Below are 20,082 nucleotides of genomic sequence, written 5' to 3'. Positions count from 1 at the left end.
GTTTTATGTGAATTTTCCCAGTGTTAAGAGGGAGGTTTATTCCTGTTTTCTGTAACTTTAAGGTTATTTTAACCCTGTAAAATATTTTCCATCCTGATTTTACAGAGGTGATTCTTTTAAGTTTTCTTTAATTAAAATTCTTCTTTTAAGAACCTGATTGATTTTTCATTGTTCTTAAGATCCAAGGGTTTGGGTCTGTGTTCACCTGTACAAATTGGTGAGGATTATTATCAAGCCTTCCCTGGGGGATATTTTGGGGAAAGATGTCTCCAAGTGGTTTCTTTCCCTGTTCTTTGTTTAAAACGTTTGGTGGCAGCATACTGTTCAAGGACAAGGCAAAGTTTGTACCTTGGGGAAGTTTTTAACCTAAGCTGGTAAGAATAAGCTGAGGGGGTCTTTCATGCGGGTCCCCACATCTGTACCCTAGAGTTCAGAGTGGGGAAGGAACTTTGACAATGGTGAATGGGATGGAGTAAACTGGGATTTTTTTTTTTATTTCTAAAGACATTTTCCTGGGGGTTCACGGTTCCTTTTTGAAGAGCTATACAAGTAATTTGCTAAAATGGCTGGTACCAGGCCATGCTGAAAAGGAAGAGAAGCTATAGAGAATATGGTCGAATTTCTTAAATGTCATTAAAACTACTGCAAATTAGAGTGATGATCATTTTGCTCCATTTTAGGGAGGTGTGATTTTCAGCGTGCGCGCGTGTGTGTGTTGTGCTGTGAGAGTGTTAATGGTCTTCTGGCTCTTTAAGAAGATCTCTGCTCTGTGGTGTCTGTTCAAGTGAGGTTAAGTGGCAATGTGCTTTAACCAGTGAGCATGTAACTAGTTGGAGGAGGTTTGTACTTTCCTGACAGCTCATAAACAGCAGAAGAGGCTTCTAATGCACTTTCTCTGCTACGAGAGGAAAGTGGTCTGCTGATAATTGTCAAAGATTTTGATCTGATGGTATCCCAGAAAATGAGGAGGATCAGGGGTTGGCTGATTGGGTGTGGAAGAAACAGCCTTATTGTGGCTCTCCTGTGGGCAACATTGGAAATAAAAGCCACAGGTAAGTAGAACTCTGCAAATCTGGGGTTATCTGTGGACCACATTTGCAGCTCGAATGCGGATACACATTTTGTATCCACCAGGGCTCTACAGGTAAGGCAAAGTCAGGCAAGACGTAGGACGTTGCTGACAGTTTTCAAGCCCAGTCTAGAAGTTAGTTTTCTATACTGAAGAGAGAAGCTGTCTGGGGGATGGGAAAGGAGAGGTATATCTCAATACCCTTCCTAGACAGACTCTGAATCATGTGTGTCTCCTCCATTGGTGAATTTAGCTCACTGGCACAGTGACTGAGGGTGTGTCCACTGCAAGTGAAAGGTGTGATTGTAGCATTATACCCATGCTAGCTTTAAACGATAACAGTGTAGGCATGGTTGGCACAGGCTGAAGCACTAGCCAGCAAGGAGAGTATAAACCCTCCAGGGACCCTGGGTTGTTAGCCTCTGCTGAAGCTGTGCCCCCACATCTACATTGCTATTGTTACCTATGCTGGCTAGATTAAAGATAAGGTGGGTTTGCCTACCCATGCTAATCACACCTTTCCCTTGAATAACCTGAGAGAGAAGCTGAACTCTGACCTCAGAAGGAAGAATATCTAGAGCTGGCTAGAAAAAGGTTTATTTTTCCTGTGAAACATTGTGATTGTGATCTCTTGAAAAACCAAAAGTTTTCAGTCAAACTACTGAAAATTGAAAATTTTAGGCTTTTAGGTTTTCTAATGAAAAATAAACTTTTTTTGAGGCAAGCTGACATTTATCAAACCCGATTTTCTGTCGATGCTCTCCTTGGCAGAAAATATTTGGCCAACCTGCATGACCTAGACCTTGTAGAAGATAGGTGGGGGATACTGTGCTATCCCTCATCACACAGTTCCACAGAAGGGCTGCCAAGAAACACTGAGGTTATGGGAAAAGACAAATTATACAAATAATTATTTGTATTACAACAGCACCTGGAGGAATTAACTGAAGTCAGGGCCTCATTGTGCTAAGCACTGTACATGCAGAGTATGAGACAATCCCTGCCCCTAGAGCTTACAAGTCACCTGAAAGATCCTATTGGGATCCAGGAAGTGGGCAGGCAGAAGGATCCACAGGGGAGGATTCACAGGATCTGGAAGCCAAGTGATTCTGGGGGACAACTAATGAAATAACAGGGACAGGAGTGCAGTCAAAGGGTCAAACGAAGGGAACCTGACGGGGACACCGAGGAGAGAACCCCAGACAGCGCCCACTGCTCCTTGAAGGCGTCAAGGAGCCAGTGGACGCCGCCCAGAAGAACTCTGCCCAGACGCGTGAATGGACGGAGGATCAGAAATAGGCCCCACAGTCACAGGAGGCCCCATCGGCCAACCTCCTCTCCCTGGTTTTATAGATGGCCACTTTAACCAGGGCCAGGAGGAGGTTGACCAGGAGGTCCCGTGACTTTGTGGGGCCACGGATAGGTAGTGCATAGATAAGAAGGTGAGGGGAAAAGTGCAGCCAATAACGTAACAAGATATCTAAGAGGAGCCAGAATAGGGGCTGCAACCTGGTGCACTCCAGGTAAACGTGCACCAGGGTCTCCCTCACACCACAGAAGGGGCCAGTGTCCAGGACACGGGGCAGATTAATGCTCATACAACAGCCTCTCCAGTTAATGTCTGCTCTCTTACTTGGCAGGATGTGACATGCTTGAAATCCATTTACCCATCAGCCAGCTTTATCCTTAAAGAAGGAGATCTCCTGACCTTGAATTGCACAGTGTGGCATCAACAGAAACAGCCTTCAGATCTGAAGGTCTATTGGTGTAAACAGGTGAAAAATCAGCACAACTGTGCTAGGGTTGGCAAAGAGCTGGAACGCTTGCTATCAACAGAGCACTTAAATCCCCAAGCAAGGGTCAGCTTGTCTCTGCTCCTGCAGATTCATAATGTCAGCCAGTCAGACAGCGGTGTTTACCAGTGCAGAGCCAATGCAAGTAACGAGACTTCTATGGGTCACTATATCAGAGCGAACGTAACAGGTAAGCAGTGTAGCTTTAAGGCTTGTTTTGGGCAGGGAGGTGCTAGAGGCGAGAGGGTCAACAGATTCTTGTCCTCTACGTTTGTCTTTGTATGATAAAAAAAAAAAAATGTCAATGAATTGCATCATCTCATCCTGATGCAATGATCACACACTAATGTAACCTCATGATATAGGATTGCAGTATTGTGACACTTGGAATCAGTTTAAGGCTTTTTAATTTTCTCTCCAGTTTGTCTTGCTGGATGTGGGACAGGAATGTGAAAATTGAGGTGTTCTTGAATTTCAGATTGCCTGGTGGCCCCAATTAATCTGCTAGGGGTGGGAGCAGCATGCTTTGTATTTTGTGTACCAAAGCAGTTCTTGTAGGTAATTTGGAGGGGGGGGGGGAAGGGGGACAGACAAGGGCATGATGAGAAGAGTGTTAGAGTGACGTGCTGCCAGTCTGTAACTCAGAGGCAAAGTTCACTCCCACACTGTCTCACCTGGTATTGCTCCTATTTTTAACCACAGAACCTGATACATTAACACATGGCAAAGAAATGCTTTAAATTGATAACTGGGTGTATATGAGCACGGAATCCTTAGTGTTATGGGTGAGGATCACCCACAGCTGCCTTGAGGTGAATGTAGGTTTTTGAAGGGTTGGTGTTCACAGAAATGGGGCTCACAAGGTCAGGGCCAGCACTGCTGAGCTACTTCTCACAGAGCTGAACTGCTTTTCCATTTCACACGAATAAGAAAAAAATGATGTATAAAGAAAGGACAGGAAGGACTGAGAAACACCAGGGTCCCTGCCACCTCCCCCCTGAATCCTCTTGGTTGATCATGCAATATGTTCTCATCGGAGCTACCAAATGACCCCTGCTCAGTGCTCCAAAGAAAAGGATCATCCCTGCCCCTGAACTTTCCGAAGTCCCTGCCAGTATCTCCTCTGGGTAAAGTCACTCCTGACACAAAACTGGGTGATCAGTACATCCCTGTGCTGGATACAGAATGCTCCTGAGCCGGACAGAGGAGAGTGGCTGAAAACCCAGCTGTCAAGCAAGTGCTATTTGGGAAACTCTTCAGAAGTTCAGGGCAGGTTTTTACAGCTAATAAGCCAGCAGGGAAGTCAGAGAAAGGTGAGCATGCAGAAGCACAGCCCTGGAGGAACCATTCATACCATGGGCGATAGCCAATGGGATACACCCTTGAGTACAGGCAATACCGTGTGTGGACTCTTATGCTGCAGCTTGAGGGAGGAGGGCCAGACAGATGTGGAGCATGTGTGAATTTGACATTGTGCCCACGCTTGGTCACTTGTTGTGCATTTAGGCAATGCCAAAGCTATTGGCCCTGTGAATCCAAGCGGTTCCCTAGTTCAGACATTCTCTGTTCCACCTTCTTGTCCACAAATATAAACCAACATGCTATTCTGCCTTTAAATGACTCTTTCCACTCTCCTTTCCTTCTGTGTTCCAGACTCTGATTCCAGCTCCCCAAACCTGCCATCATCAGTTGGCCCTGCTTCTTTTCACTTATACAAAGGAAGGATTTGCCTTGCAGCCACACTATTATTTTATGCTTGCTTTTGCTCTCCCTAACCCCCACCTGTACATGTAATGAGTGAGCTGTGAACCACAGTTGCTAAAAGTGGTGACCAAACCTGAACTCGACCACAATGGAGTCACATCACCAGTTCTTATGCATCATTTGCACAATGCAGTGCAGCATCGTAACACCACAGCATGGTGTTATGTTGGAGCCTGCCAGAGTTGCAGCTGTGCTACTCTGACTGGGAGGAGCAGGTTCATGTTCTTTCCAAGTCATTCACCCAGCCTAATTGTTAACAATGCATCAAAATTATATTCTCATTCACCATGTTTCCCCTTTCATGCTGCGTGGAGCTTTCTCCAAAATGTTTCAATTCACTTCATTTTTTTTCTTTAGCTGCCTTCTCTGTGGCTTAAGAAAGCCGCTGTGGTTTGAGTTTACAGTGAGACACAGGGCGGTTCCGCCAAGTGTTTTTCCTTACCTGCACTTTGTTCATGATTGTAGCAGAAGAATTAAATCATGTGAGTTCTTTGAACACCACAAGGAGTCCAGAGGCTGTCTCCCAAGGCAGCAAAGCTCTGAGGATGGATATCTGGCTGGAAAAGACATGGGCAGTGATCATGATACTCTGGCTGACCCTTTCTTAAAAGGTAGGAAAAGATGTAATCATTCTCTAAGGAGAGAGATCCTGTGATCTGCCATCCTCTAAGATCTAGTAGAGTCACACAGCTGGATTTTCAGCATGACCCCGTTTTCCTTTTTCTTAAGAAAACTGCTATTTTGTGGAATGTTTCATCTCCCATCTCTGCCATACCATAGAGGTTAATGGACTAGAGTCCCCAGCCAGGAAGGCACAGTTAACCCCGCTATTAGTAATGCCTGTGCTTTCATGGTGTGGCACAAGGTGCCACTGCTTCAAGCTTGGTCTCCTGCAGGCAGTAAGAGTGACATCTGTGGTTTTCTGACGACTTTTATGAAGCAGGCCTTGTGGCCTTAAAGCTGATTTGGCTTATGGGCTCTAAGAGTTTCTTGTTATATGTGGTCATGAGCCTCTAGGGATTCGCAGGCAGCCCTGAGATGTGGTAATGTGACCTGAGCCATTGTGCAATCAAATATTGAGTGTGAACCCATTTAGTTGATTTAAAAATGAGATGGCCGTCTTAGGGGCATGATGACCCTTCAGAATGAATGCTGGTCTGGCTTTTGGGGACTTACACTGGTCTGTATTTGGACAAGCTTATGCTTCATTAATGTGGACATAGCACTTGACTCATTAATGGGCAGCTAGTTGTTTTTATTTCTTCGGGCACATGTGACGAAGATACAGTTTCTGGTGCTTGGGCAGATTCCTCTAAACAGCAGAGTAAAAGTTAACAGACTAAACTTCTATAAAGTTGTAATAGAAAATTCATTGTATTGCACAGGACTGCATTTCAGCATTTCATGGAACACTGTTTCTGAAGAAGGATTTTCAGTAGCTTAATGCCTGAGCACCTGGACGCCAGCTCTGCAGGATTATTTATTGTCTCCTATACTAGTGGTTAACCCGTCAACATCCCCTCATCAGACAGAGGGACTCTCGCGCTCGTCAGCATTGGAAGTGAAATTCTGTAGTCTCTGATATCAGTCTTGTGTGTTTTGTCTCCACTATTACTGAGGATGGATTTCTCAGTGTAGAGCATTTAAAGGGCAGGAAGAGATTTCTTTCCGTGTCTTCTTTCTGGACCTATCCAGAGAGATCTTCTAGTATGCATTGCCTCAACCTGCTACACTTGCTCTTTAAAGAAAAAAGAAAAGGAGTACTTGTGGCACCTTAGAGACTAACAAATTTATTTGAGCATAAGCTTTCGTGAGCTACATCCGATGAAGTGAGCTGTAGCTCACGAAAGCTTATGCTCAAATAAATTTGTTAGTCTCTAAGGTGCCACAAGTAGTCCTTTTCTTTTTGCGAATACAGACTAACTGCTACTCTGAAACCTGTCTTTAAAGAAAGATTCCAAGGTGCTTCTTTTCTGTGGCCACTCTGTCATCTGCATTGTCTTCTGCCATGTTCTGTTCTACTACCTATTCTCTCTGGGTTGCTTTAAGGGTGCTGGAAGCTCTTATCTAATCCCAAGCAGTGGGAGGTAGAATTCTCTAAACAGGGTTTTGCAGCTTTTGTAGCATTAGGATGGATTCCAATTGGATTTATACTACAGGTCAGTTTGGTGAATTGGAAAGAGAGACCCTCTAGGGATTAACTCCTAGATACTTGTTTGTTAGTTTAGGTCCAAAATTGTGTGTGTATGTGTGTGGGGAGAGGGAACAATATAAGTCTTTTTAAATTTCAGTTACAACTGCTTTGGGGAGCAATTAAACATCCTCCATGTGTACATTGTGGGCTTCTCAGAGCAGGGGTCACACCTTCTTCTCTGTTTGGAAAATTAGCACACTATGGGTATTACTGGAAATAGCTAAGTAATAACTGTAAACTTAAACACAGCAGCAGTGGGATAGTGCATGAGAACTTGAAAATGGCTAAAGAGTTAAAGACTAAAGGTTAAACAGAATGTTCTACAAACAGAAACCATAAATGTGTAAATTATTTTTTTTTAAATTCTTCTGTTTTAATAATTGTAGGATTTTTAAATACAATATTTTATCTTGACTATATGCTTTTAAAAACAGGTGGCTTTTTTGCAGACATTCTATAAATCTGCTTTGGTGAGTAGGGAGCTCCTTTCAGACACAAAATTTGCTACCAAATCTACGTGGGAAGGCACTGTGTTTATATATGTTGGCACATTCGTGAGCATGATGCCTCTTGGTATTTTTGTTTCAAAGTCCATGAGTAGCTGCCCTGATGCTGGTGTTTGATAAACATGTCTGACCTATGCCATGTTGTAATAGTTGTGTGCACTGCATGGAATGTAAAGGTAGAGAATTGTCCTATAAATGAATAAAATACATAAGTCATATGATGTCTATTTATTTATCCCTGAGAATTATCCTAGTTATTTATCAACTCCGAAGGGCTGTGCTTCTTTTTATGTATACTCTGTGATTCCTTTCGTCACAAGTAACCTGATAGTAAATGCTCCATCTGAGTTGTTGAAATAATAAAGTGTTTGTTTATGGCTGACAGAACCTACTGCTCAAAGAGCATCTTCACCTTGCAGAGGCAGCATATGGCATGTGCGTTTCACCAGGCATGTTGGGCAGGAAGGACACCATGTGATGCTATAGTTTGGGTTCCACTAAGTTGACTCAGGCTCCACTGAGGTGTTTTTAGGACTGTTATTCCTCAGACAGCACTCTGTACAGTCACACACAGGAACACGATTCTAGTTCTGTAGCATGGTATAGCTATACTCCCATCTAGTGGTGAATATGTAAGTAGCAATTAAATAAAGAGACTAATGAGAACTCTCATATTTTAAACTTTGCCAGGCACTGGAAGAGAAAATAAGGATTGTACCCACAGAGAGGTGGGTTTTTTCCACCAAATGCATCCGATGAAGTGAGCTGTAGCTCACGAAAGCTTATGCTCTAATAAATTTTAGTCTCTAAGGTGCCCCAAGTACTCCTTTTCTTTTTACCCGCAGAGAGACGCACTTTACTTAAGAAGTTAAAATCTCTTTGAACTTTCTTGAGTTTCTATATTCTATACAACATACAAGGTATAAACCTTTTCATGTACAGCAGCTACAAGACAAGTTGTTGCAACCTACAACCCCCCAGGCTGTATATGTAATCCTTTCAGTAAAATGCATAACCCTTGATCACAGCAGGGCCACAACTAATAGGAGACCATGCAGCACTGGGAGAAAGGATTGAGTTTGTTTCCAGGATGGCTTGGAAGAAACAGAACATATTCCTCAGCTAAGCTACACTCAGTGTGACTCCTGTTTCTATGGAATAGCTACACGTTATTTATCTGTCCAATACTGACAAAATGTGGGGTTCCAGATAGGTATAGATATTTACATGCAAAAACCTGTAACATGCAGTTAAGGCTGGAGACACTCTGTAGCTCTGTGCTCCCAGTGCCCTTCTAGCATGGGAGAGTTTGATTCCCAAAGCTCAAATGTTGGCAAACCAAGATTTAAGGTGACATGTCGCACCAACACAGCCTTCTTTCATGTCTGCCCAAAGGAGATCACAGTATCATTCCCCTCCCTCAGCCTCTGCCAACCAGCGGCAAGTACTCTTCAGATCAATGGTGCTGCACAGAGCACTGTGAGGGTCCAGTGGACTGTACCAGTAGGAGCTCTGACTTGGAGATCTTCTGGGCACAGAGAAAATGGCAGTTTTGGGTAGGGGGGTTAAGATATTGTTATATTTCCAGGGTGGGGGCATGGGGACACATTTGGAGTGTTGGCTACGGCTGGTCAAATATTTTCCATCAAAACAGTTTGTCAATAGAACTTTTTATTTAAAAGCAAGACAAACACTATCTCCCCCAGCTACACACACACACACACACACTCTCTCTCTCTCTCACTCACTCTCAGACTTTTGGCTTAAAAGTTGAAATTTTCAGTGAAAAATAATCCGTTTTTCTGATCAGCTGTACTGTTGGCCAAGCTACCTCATGCTGATAGTACCTAATTCTGCTGTAGGATTTCAAGACAGAACTGGCTGGGAGACGCAGAGTTTTGGTTGCTGACCCCTCTCTGTCTTAGTTGAGTAAACTGATAAGTGTTAGGATTTTGAGTCCGGAGATTATGGGTGAGATTTTCAAAACAGTTGGCAGACCTTTGTTAAATGTCAGTGACTCTCCCATGCAGAGATCAGAGAAGGCACCACCATTTAAAGTTACAGCACAGTTTAAATAGAGCTATAATGTAGGTAACTGTGTTATTAAAAGTGGCTTGCCAGAAGCAAGCATAGTTCAAAAGTTCTGCTAATATCTCCCAGTGATCCAAATTTATATATTTTTGGCTGTTCAGCAGTTGCAGTAACATACAGCCGTGTCTCCTCAGAAGCGAGCCATAACAATACACAGTGTAACATTCACGCACAATTCAGACATTTGATAGTGGCAACTGTTCAAAAAGCCTAAAGAGCTCATTTTAATTAGTCATATACAAGCATCCACACCTCAGCAGGTTATTCTGGAGGGCCCTAGCACTGGTCTCTGCACTACTGTAGCAGGGTGGCTTGTCCTGTGGGCTGCAGAGCCTGGGGCTAAGTCGCACCTGATTACAGAATGAGCCCCACCTGAGCGGAATCAGGCAATTCCCATGAAGAGCAGAGGCGGCTGCAGCAAAAGGTGAAAGCTCAGGGAGAAAAAAGCATTCTGGTAGGATCATGATACCAGAGAGTTTGGAGGGTAACACCCAAGTGAGCAGGAGGCTTCTGAGGGGCAGAAAACCCTGCCTGTGTTTGGGACTGGATATCAGAGCTCCAGTGAAGGGGGGACTGGCTGAGAGATTGGACCAGGATGGAAGAGGGGCCCTAGCACTGAGAGAACAGGCCAGAGCAAGTATGGACTTTTTCTTTGTGTTGCTAGAATGGATTTTAGTTTGGGGCTGTAGATTGTTGTAAACTGCTTGTGGTATTAAATTAGCCCGATGCAGGGTTACTGTTAACTACAGAAAGCCTCTATGAGTTCTTAAAGGGCCCTGAACAGAGGGAAAACAAAGGAGGGGAGACTGCAGAAACACCCTTGGCCAGAATGGAGGCTCAGCAGCAGTCCTGCTACAACCACAACATTTCCTTCTCTAGGCTTTGTGCACTAGAGCAGGTGCCTCTTGGCCATTCTGGACTTGATAGTATATTTTAAGGCCTCTCCTATAGAGTTCTGGGATCTTCACAGAAAAGTTCTGACAATACCATCCAGTCTGATTCATGATGCCCACATACCAAGGTATACACATACATGAAATACAGCTCCCTTTTAAAATCTATTTTTAATGTATTTTTTAAAGCATAATGGGGGCGTTGGCCTACCATCAAATGAGGGCCTGTTCGCTGGATCCATAGCCCCAGGTGTAAGGAAGATAGTGTGGGTATCTTGGTATAACTAGTGCAGGCCCAGGGGAACTATATGTACAGCAACTGGAGTATGATGCTGCCCACCGTATACTGGTCAGCCTTAAACTGCCGCTGGCTCCTGGTGTTTCTAAGTTAAGTCTCCAGCATAACTTATCTCCAAGAGGCAGGGGTTCCCCTTAAAGAGACTTGCTGATCTGCCTCTGAAGCACAGAGCTCTAGTCCCTGAAGCGGAGGGCAATGGTGGATTAAAGCTGACTAGGTAGCAGAACCATGCTGCCTGCAACCAAATAGAGGGTAGATCCAGGTACTGCTGTGTGAGGACTTTGGCTGCATAGAAAACATGTGGATGTTTAGGCAATGCAGCGGTGTCTCATTCTTCTGGGGCATAACATAACAGCAGGGGGCATTAACATTGCTCTGGCCACCGTACTTTTTTTTGTCTAGTTTTAAGAGGTTATAAAGATTGTATGGAGGTGCTCTATTAATAGATGATTATAATGGTCCCCTCTGCCCTCACAACGTATGGCGCTGTGAAAGAGAAGCTGCTTTGTTTTAGAAGATGGGAACATGCTGTATGAGATGAGTGGTGTTTTGAAAAATGCAATCGTGAGGGAGGCCATGATTACATGTAGACTGGTGTTACACTGTCCTCATGATCTACACTGTGGCATATCTAAGGATACGTCAGAGGAGCGTGGGACACTTTAGATCAGTGATTGTCAAACTTTTTTTTTCCCTGCGGACCACTTGAAAATTGCTGAGGGTCTAGGTGGACCACTTAATGATCTTTCCAAACGTTGTTTGTACCGTTAGCTAACTATTGTAAAGCGCTTTGGCTAAAAGCACTATATAAAAAAACCTTAATAAACTTTTTTGTTCTACAAATAAAAGCACACAACTCATATTTTAATATCGGTAGTCTTACCTTTCTAATGCGATGGATGTGCCCTTTCTCCCCCACCAAAGAAGCCCCTGAGCTGGGGCTGAGAGGGAGGGGGGTCTCTCCCCGGCATCCGCAGCCCTGGAACTGGGGAAAGTTGCCTCTTTTTCTCTGGCTGCCACATCCCAAATTTTCCCCCACCCCCTGATTTCCCCCATGGCTACCACCTCACATGTGCGTCTTCTCCAGGGTTCAGGCACCTAATTAGTGGAGCCACGCCTGCACAGCTCCACTAATTAGGTGGATGGCCCTTCATTCTCTTGTGCGTGGCCACCTAGGCGCTCACCATAGAGGGATCTAACCACGGACCATCTGAATGGAGTTCGGACCACTGGTGGTGCACAGACCACAGTTTAAGAATCTCTGCTTTGGATGTTATAAATTCTAATACAGTGGTTCTCAAACTTCTGTAGGGGTGACCCCTTTCACATAGCAAGCCTCTGAGTGCGACCCCCCCACCCCCTTATAAATTAAAACCACTTTTAAATATATTTAACACCATTATAAATGCTGGAGGTAAAGCAGGGTTTGGGGTGGAGGCTGACAGCTCGCAACCCACCATGTAATATCCTTGTGACCCCCTCAGGGGTCCTGACCCCCAGTTTGAGAACCACTGTTCTAATAGCATTGATGCCAGTGTCTGCTTTTATTTAACTTTTTATTCCACTGCTTTGCATAGTGCAGGTAGCTCACGAAAGCTTATGCTCAAATGAATTTGTTAGTCTCTAAGGTGACACAAGTACTCCTTTTCTTTTTTGCGAATACAGACTAACACGGCTGCTACTCTGAAACCTGTTTCTCTGAGGCACTGTTGCAAGACGTTATGGTTCTGTGAGAGGTCAGTAATCTTAATTACTTCTCCTTTAAAGTCATGGTGATGACGGTAGAAAATACCATCTAAATCGTTGTGTGGCACACAAGCGCAGGAGGGAGGGGATTGTGATGCACATCTATGACCAACACTAGGCAGTCCGGGACTGAGATTGTTTCAGGCAGATCAGAATAGTCATAGAATCATAGAACCATTGGGTTAGAAGGGACCGCAAGGGTTGTCTAGTCTACCCGCTGGCAAAATGCAGGATTTGTTGGTTAAACCATCCAAGGCATTCATGGGCATCACAGTGAAAAAGAATGAGCAATGAGGATTTAGGAACTGAGTGAGAACAGCAATTGTTTCTAGTCTAGTAGTAATAATGACTTTGAATAGAACTTTGCACAGAGTTTGGTTAAAAAAGTGCACCCTAGAATATTACTCAGAGGTTCTTTAGGTTTTTTATTGTGACAATTGGTTCTGGTGGGGTTTTTTTAGGGTTTTTTTAGAGGGGGTTGATTGAAAATGGAATTCAGAATATTTCATAGTTCAGGCTGATAGTGATTGAAAGCTTGTTCCTCTGCATTGGCTGTTTGACCTCTGGCAGGGGTGGACAAACTATGGCCCGTGGGCCGTATCTGGCCCATCGGACCTTTTAATGCAGCCCTCGACTCCCGCCGGGGTTAGGAGCTTTCCCTGCTCCGGTACTCCAGCTGCGAAGTGGGATCAGGGGCTTGCCTTGCTCAGCTCCATGCGGCTCCCAGAAGCTGGAGCAGCCAGGGGGCTCTGCATGCTGCCCCTGCCCCAAGCACCTGCTCTTCAGCTCCCATGAGTCAGGAACTACGGCCAATGGGAGCTGCAGGGGTGGTGTCTGCCGACAGGGCAGCACACAGAGGGGCGTGGCCTCGCCTCCAGAGGTGGGACAGGCTGCTGTTTCCAGGAGCCGCTTCAGGTAAGCGCCAGCCGGATCCTGCACCCCTGAGACCCTGCTGCACCCCAACCCCCTGCCCCAGCCTGACTGACCTCCATACCCTTTGATCCCAGCTGAGAGCACCCTCCTGCACCCCAAACCCCTCACCCCCAGCTGGAGCCTCACCCCCCATGCACCCCAATCCCTGCACCAACCAAGAGCCCCCTCCCACCGTCCAAACCCCTCCATCCCAGCCCGGAGCTCCTTCCTCCACCCCAAACCCCTCATTCCCAGCCCTCCCCAGAGTCACCCCCAGCCAGAGCCCTCATCCCGCCTGTGTGCCCCAATCTCCTGCCCCAATTGGCCCTCCATACAATTTCCATACCGACATGTGGCCCTCATGCCAAGAAGTTTGCCCACCCCTGGCCTATGGAGATGAATCGGGGGTCTCAGTTCAGTTTCTAGTGGACAGATATCCACATAATAAATCTCCATCACAACTAGTACCCTTATAGAGTATAGCGAGGGGAAGGGAGCAGTCAAGGATTGCACAGACACATCTCCAGAGGTGGTTATTTCAAAAGGCTGAAGCATATTGGTGTTGCTGCCTATGCTGCTCCTTTTCTGTGACCAGCCAGCTCTACTACAGGGCTGACAACTGGATTCATTTTTAATGAATTTTAGTGCTGGTGAAAGGTAACAAAACATTAGCAGTGGCATTTTCCTACTGCAGTATCAATACAAATGGAAGGAACAGAGCACGTATTATAAAGGCTTTATCCAGCTGCTATGATCAAGTCTAAGTGACAGTTACAATTTATTTTAATGTTGCAGTAGCAACACATTAGTTAGCACAGAGTAAACAACACAAACCTGAATCTGAAAATAGTCCTTTTTTTTTTTAAATGGGTTCTTTTCAGCTATGTTTGGTCCCCTTTTGTGTTTTGCTTTTCATAATAGGCTAAACTATTCAGGGAAAGTAAATCTTAAAAGTCACAAACAATTTTTTTCATTTAATGCATAAACATCCAAACGAGGGGCAGAAACAATATTATCGGATTCCAGCTAAGCAACACAGTTCCAGTTTACAAGGGGTAAACAGTGAGGTGGCAAAATTTGCAGATGATACAAAACTACTCAAGATAGGTAAGTCCCAGGCAGACTGCGAAGAGCTACAAAAGGATCTCACAAAACTGGGTGACTGGGCAACAAAATGGCAGATGAAATTCAATGCTGATAAATGCAAAGTAATGCACATTGGAAAACGTAATCCCAACTATACATATGAAATGATGGGGTCTGAATTAGCTGTTACCACTCAAGAAAGATCTTGGAGTCATTGTGGATAGTTCTCTGAAAACATCCACTCAGTGTGCAGCAGCAATCAAAAAAGCTAATAGAATGTTGTGAATCATTAAGAAATGGATAGATAATAAGACAGAAAATATCATATTGCCTCTATATAAATCCATGGTACGCCCACATCTTGAATACTGCGTACAGATGTGGTCACCCCATCGCAAAAAAGATATACTGGAATTGGAAAAGGTTCAGAAAAGGGCAACAAAAATGATTGGGGTATGGAACGGCTGCCATGTGAGAAGAGATTAATAAGACGGACATTTCAGCTTGGAAAAGGGACGATTAAGGGGGGATCTGATAGAGGGCTATAAAATCGTGACTGGTGTGGAGAAAGTAAATAATGTTATTTACTCCTTTTCATAACACAAGAACTAGGGGTCACCAAATGAAATTAATAGGCAGCAGGTTTAAAACAAACGAAGTATTTTTTTCACAAAACACACAGTCAACCTGTGGAACTCCTTGCCAGAAGATGTGAAAAGGCCAAGACTGTAACAGGGTTCAAAAAAGAACTAGATAAGTTCATGGATGGTAGGTCCATCAATGGCTATTAGCCAGGATGGACAGGGACAGTGTCCCTAGCCTCTGTTTGCCAGAAGCTGGGAATGGGCAACAGGGGATGGATCACTTGATGATTACCTGTTCTGTTCATTCCCTCTGGGGCACCTGGCATTGTCGGAAGACAGGATACTGGACTGGATGGACTTTTGGTCTGACTCAGTATGACAGTTCTTATGTTCATTTTCAATCATTCACAACCACCCTGTCGAGCTAAAATTTATATGCATTGAATAAATTCAGGAAAAATCATCTGCTCATGATATTCCACAAGCAAATAATAAGGCTACTTTTAAAATAAATAAATAAATTATTTTGCAAATTATTAGCTGCATTGTAGCAAATGGTTAGTGAATTGATAAGGCTGAGTTGGTGCTTTCATTCAAACTCTGATTTTCAGGTGTTTGAAATTGTATTAAAAAATTGTCTGATGCATGAGAAGTTTCAGCACAGGTTCTCAACCCAGATATGTGTGTGTCTTGCAGGAGAAAATTGTGAAGAAAATCCATTTAGCTGTGGTCTAAGCATGAATATTATTTTATATAAAATATATATTAAAACATGGTCGTTAAGGGAATTGGTGATATTTTTTACACTCAGATATCAGAAATATAGCTTTATTTTTTTTGTTTTTCGGTGCACCAAACGTTAGAGCTGGTCAGAAAAATGGAATTTTAAGTGTTAAATGATGCCATTCCAAATGACAACATACTCATTAGTGTAACTCTTAGGAGGGTGGCCTCAATGACATATCCCTCTCTCGACTCCAGCATATCAGCACATGAGCCAGATCCTAAATCATTATAGCTCCATTCAAATTGAGTAACCTTTTTGCTAGTTTACACCATCTGAGGCTTTGACCTACTGTGCGTGTGCTGTTATACTGATTGTTTAGTGCAAAGAGACTGTATCCTAAGCTGTTCTCTTTCCTCCATACCCCAAACTGAAGAGTGCGCTTACATTTAAATGCAAGGGTGATCATTCTCAGTACACACAGATTGCCCAGAAGAAAAGCTCTGTTGTAACATATTTGTGTCACATCAATATCACTGTTTTTGTTTCAAACTGTGAAAGAAATTCATACATTCACATACTAATACATATACTTATAAATGTATCAATATTATGAATAAACATTTCTATGCATCATAACTGCATGGTGCCCTACACAGATGATAAAAAACATGATCCCCGCAGCAAAGAATTTACACTGTTTTTGCCTTGATCTTGCAAATAATGATGCCCACTTGTATAGTTATGCTCAGTGTCCCACTGATGTCATATGCACAGATGCAACTATTGCAGGTTCGAATGTTAAATTAGACAACTGTAGGCCATGAAGTTAAACAAAGGACAGGGAATGGATGAGGGTTAAAACAAAAAATGAGTCATTGTGAATGAATCATAAAAGTTTGATCATTTTAAAATAAAGACTTCTCATTCTAAGAGAAGCACTTGCAGCTTTTAAGATTCTCTCACCTAAGTGGCTGAAGCAGCACACCTGTATGATTCTGGAATTAAGGTAAATAGACTGCTCTGTACTGCTATGCTTAAACATTTGTCGTTTTATTGCAAAACAAAAGGTCTTTTCAGAGCAAACACAAATCCACTTGTTAATTTATTGCAGTAGTGCCTGGAAGCCCCTGTAGGACAGGGTCCATATTGATCAATGCGTCACAAAAACACACTAAGCCACAGTATCTGCTATAATGAGCTAATAGGCTAAGGCCTTGATCCTGCAATGACTCTGTATGGGCACAGCAGTGCAACCATCGGGAGCCCCATTAATTTTTAACAAGTGGTTTATACAGTGGTGTGTTCCCACATAATCAGTTGCAGGATTGGGACCTAAACGGAAGTGATGCTGTCAATAGAATGCTCCATAAGTCTGAAAACTTGGACCCAAAGCATACATATATAATCCAGGACCGTATAGAACATGCCAAGTCTTCCATTTAAAAATTAGTTATAGTTTTTGCATTGAGATATCACAGATATCATCAGTTTCCTTAACAACAAAAATTATGCTCAGCCACAGCTAAAAGGATTTTCTTCAAAATTCTCCTCCGCAAAATACATGCTTCTTGGCTGAAAAGCTGTACTGAAAATTCTTATGCAGCAGGTCATCTTTTAATGAAATTTTAAGCACCTGAAAATAGCACATTTGAATGAAAGCACCATCTCATTCTTAATGATCAGTACTTCAACATTTGCTTTAATGCAGTCAATAACTTGCAAAAGTATTTTCTTTAAAACAAAAGTCTCTTTATTTGCTTGTGGAATATCATGCGTTATGTGATATGTTACTAAATAGCATTAAATGCACCATGCCTTATTTCTCTGAAGAAAATAGGAAATAAACAAGACCTCATTTAAAAGGTTCTGATCATTTGCAGCAAACTGCTGTCCATTCTGTTCTATTACAGAAGTGGCATCACTCTTACAGAAATTAAAAAGAGGGAGGGCTTACAGCCATTCCCAGGGTTATTCTCATTAATGAATGTAGGTGCCCTATCAATTGATGTAAGATTAGATCCTGAATATTCTTATACATACATTTGCCTCAGTTTTCAAAATGGGATGCAATGTGTCCAGATTCTTACTAGCAGAGCACTCTTTGCTGCTGCTTTAGAATATTTGACTGATAAAAAGATCAAATAAAAACACAAATTAAAGAGATTTCTATCAGTGAATGGTATACAGCATACTACTAATAATCAGCATACTACTACTACTACTAATAATAATAAATAAAAAAGTCAGCTGTAGAAAGATTGACATTTATTTGTGAAACAGGTTTCTTCATTTTCATGAACCTGCTGATATACCTTCTTGAGGGGTCAGAAAAAATATCTGAAATAGCCTGACAAAGGGTATTTTACAGAACATTTATTTTGAAGGGAAGCCAATGATTTGTTTCATGTTCTAACTTTGCTGTTCTCTCAAAACAGGAAATTATTTGGGGGGACATACATAGTGACCCATTATTCCAAGTCCTCGTCATTACCTTCATTTTGTGCAGTTTCCCCGAATCCCCTCCCAGATGTGGCCAATTCTGGCTGAATTCCTTCTTTTCCTAATTAAAGTGGTTCAAGGGCCAGGTAAGTGTGGAAGATCATTAAATGAATGTAATACCATGAGTTCCAGAGGACTACTATGTAGTCTCTTCTTTCAACAAACTGTTACTCTAAAATTGACAAGGGGAAACTACTGAATAAAGCAAACCACAGTACAATCAAAGGAGAGGCCCTACTACAAAAGAAAAATAAACTTCACAGACAGATTTGGCCAAGACAGCAGGAGTAATGCTGCTACCTAATGTGAAAGCAGAAGAGTGACACGAATTAGGATTACAGTACACACAATCTTTCTGCAAACATTTTATGGTCAGTTTCCATAAGAGGTGGAACCGACTTGAAAGTTATTGTACTCAGGAAAACAAAGTTATTGTACTCATCCTCTCACCTTCCAGCATGATTTAAAAGCAAAGAGGAAATCTTATGATAACAATCCCCATCCCCACTCTTGAGTTTAGATATTCCAAGTTAGAAGAGACACCGCCTTTGGCAGCGTTTTGATCCTTAACCACTGGTGATAAGGAAAAGTGTCATGACTCGATTCCCAGTTGTGGATGGCAGCACAGTTAACATGAAGGCCCCATAGAGTACAATTTAATGCGAATCACCAGGGTTGAAAATTGCAGTATAGACAGGACTTTTCTGTGTCCCTGTAACTGTACTAATGCTGTGGGCAACCTGGGGTTTTAAAGATTGCTACAAGTGTGTGGTTAGGTTCCATCTATATTACAGGTTGTTGGGTTTTTTTAGCTGTATTATAACCAGGTCCTCCAAGGAATTTCCTTCCTTTCTTGAGTGATTCCCTCACCCTACCACTTTCTCAAAGCACTCTATCAAGGTGAACAAAATTCCTTGGCAGTTGAGGCTTTAACCCACCATCATGAATCAATAAAGAGCACCACAAGGCACTGTCTCCAAGGCATACCCAATTCCTGATGACTAGACAAGCAGGAGACTGGGCATAGAAAATAAACACATCTTTTATATGGCAGAACAGAGCACTAACATACAGTTGCCAGCCCACTGGATAAATTCATGAGCAGCAAATAAATGAAAGAAGTCAGTCTCCAACTTCATAGTGTCTTTAAATGGTGACCGAGGCCTAGGATCTGCAGTAGCAAGGTGCTTCCATAGAAGGTGGGACTAGTGAGGTCAGTCCTGGAAACTGATGTCACTCTGGCACATCTCAAGTTCTCAGCTAATTTTTAAACTATTTACCATAAATATATAGAGAAGGGTCCAGGATCTGCTGCAGGAAGAGGTTTCAATACAGTATGAGAGCAGAGATGTTTGATCCTAATGAAATTAAAACTCCATAAACTATAATATCAGCTTGAGTGATGTTTTTAATTCTGCTTTTCTTCCCACGTAGCTGACAGCACAGTGTCTGCAGTGGTAGGTACCAGGGCTGTGCTGAGATGCCATAACACCTCAGAGTCATCTCTGATTTCAGTAGTATGGAAAATAAGACCAAAGACTGGAAGTCATTGCTTGTTGGCATATAGAGTTGATACCAATAAGACAGACAAAACAAACTGCAATGAGAGGATGACTTGGGAATCTAGTCCTTATCATAACCCTGCCCTTCAGATTCACCCTGTAAGACTTGCTGATGAGGGTAATTACACCTGTGAAATTGCAAACAGCGATGGGACTTTTTGCCTAGTCTCTGCTCTCACTGTGTTAGGTAAGAAATACCTTGTGTGTCTTGTTTTTTGTGATTAAAATGAAGAAGAGCTCTGTGGAGCTCAAAAGCTTTTCTCTCTCACCAACAGAAGTTGATCCAATAAAAGATATTACTTCATCCACCTTATCATAATTCATGTCACTTGACTTTTTCTTCTTGGTACTTGCCTCT

At 42.9% G+C, this 20,082-nt stretch overlaps 2 protein-coding genes across 8 annotated transcripts in view; both read left to right on the top strand.

Moving 5' to 3' along the window:
• Window positions 1-402: 402 nt before the first annotated feature.
• On the top strand, window positions 403-5,234 carry LOC119841779 (CD160 antigen-like). The gene is given in 4 exon segments (XM_038369385.2): window positions 403-1,052; window positions 2,710-2,729; window positions 2,731-3,052; window positions 5,092-5,234. Coding segments are annotated over 4 exon segments (591 nt in total). The 5' UTR covers window positions 403-946.
• LOC119862095 (cell surface glycoprotein CD200 receptor 1-B-like) overlaps window positions 5,127-20,082 on the top strand; it is a 36,762-nt gene continuing 21,806 nt past the window's right edge. For 4 of the 7 annotated variants that reach the window (XR_005295146.2, XM_043509766.1, XM_038418125.2 and 1 more), the window contains exons 1-4: window positions 9,216-10,054; window positions 12,274-12,344; window positions 18,099-18,248; window positions 19,597-19,911. Coding sequence is in view for 6 of the 7 variants with exons in the window: in XM_043509766.1 (XP_043365701.1) it covers window positions 18,191-18,248; window positions 19,597-19,911 (373 nt within the window). In the remaining variant the exon portion in view is untranslated. Of the gene's footprint in view, window positions 5,238-9,215; window positions 10,055-12,273; window positions 12,345-15,219; window positions 18,249-19,596; window positions 19,912-20,082 lie in introns of those variants that run through there. The other 3 variants (XM_043509769.1, XM_043509776.1, XM_043509763.1) reach the window with 3 other exon arrangements.

The sequence above is a fragment of the Dermochelys coriacea genome, chromosome 1 (genome assembly GCF_009764565.3).
Source record: "Dermochelys coriacea isolate rDerCor1 chromosome 1, rDerCor1.pri.v4, whole genome shotgun sequence".
Classification (NCBI taxonomy): Eukaryota; Metazoa; Chordata; order Testudines; family Dermochelyidae; genus Dermochelys; species Dermochelys coriacea.
The sequence above is the reverse complement of the archived record's forward strand: the minus strand, read 5'-3'. Positions and strand labels throughout refer to the sequence as shown.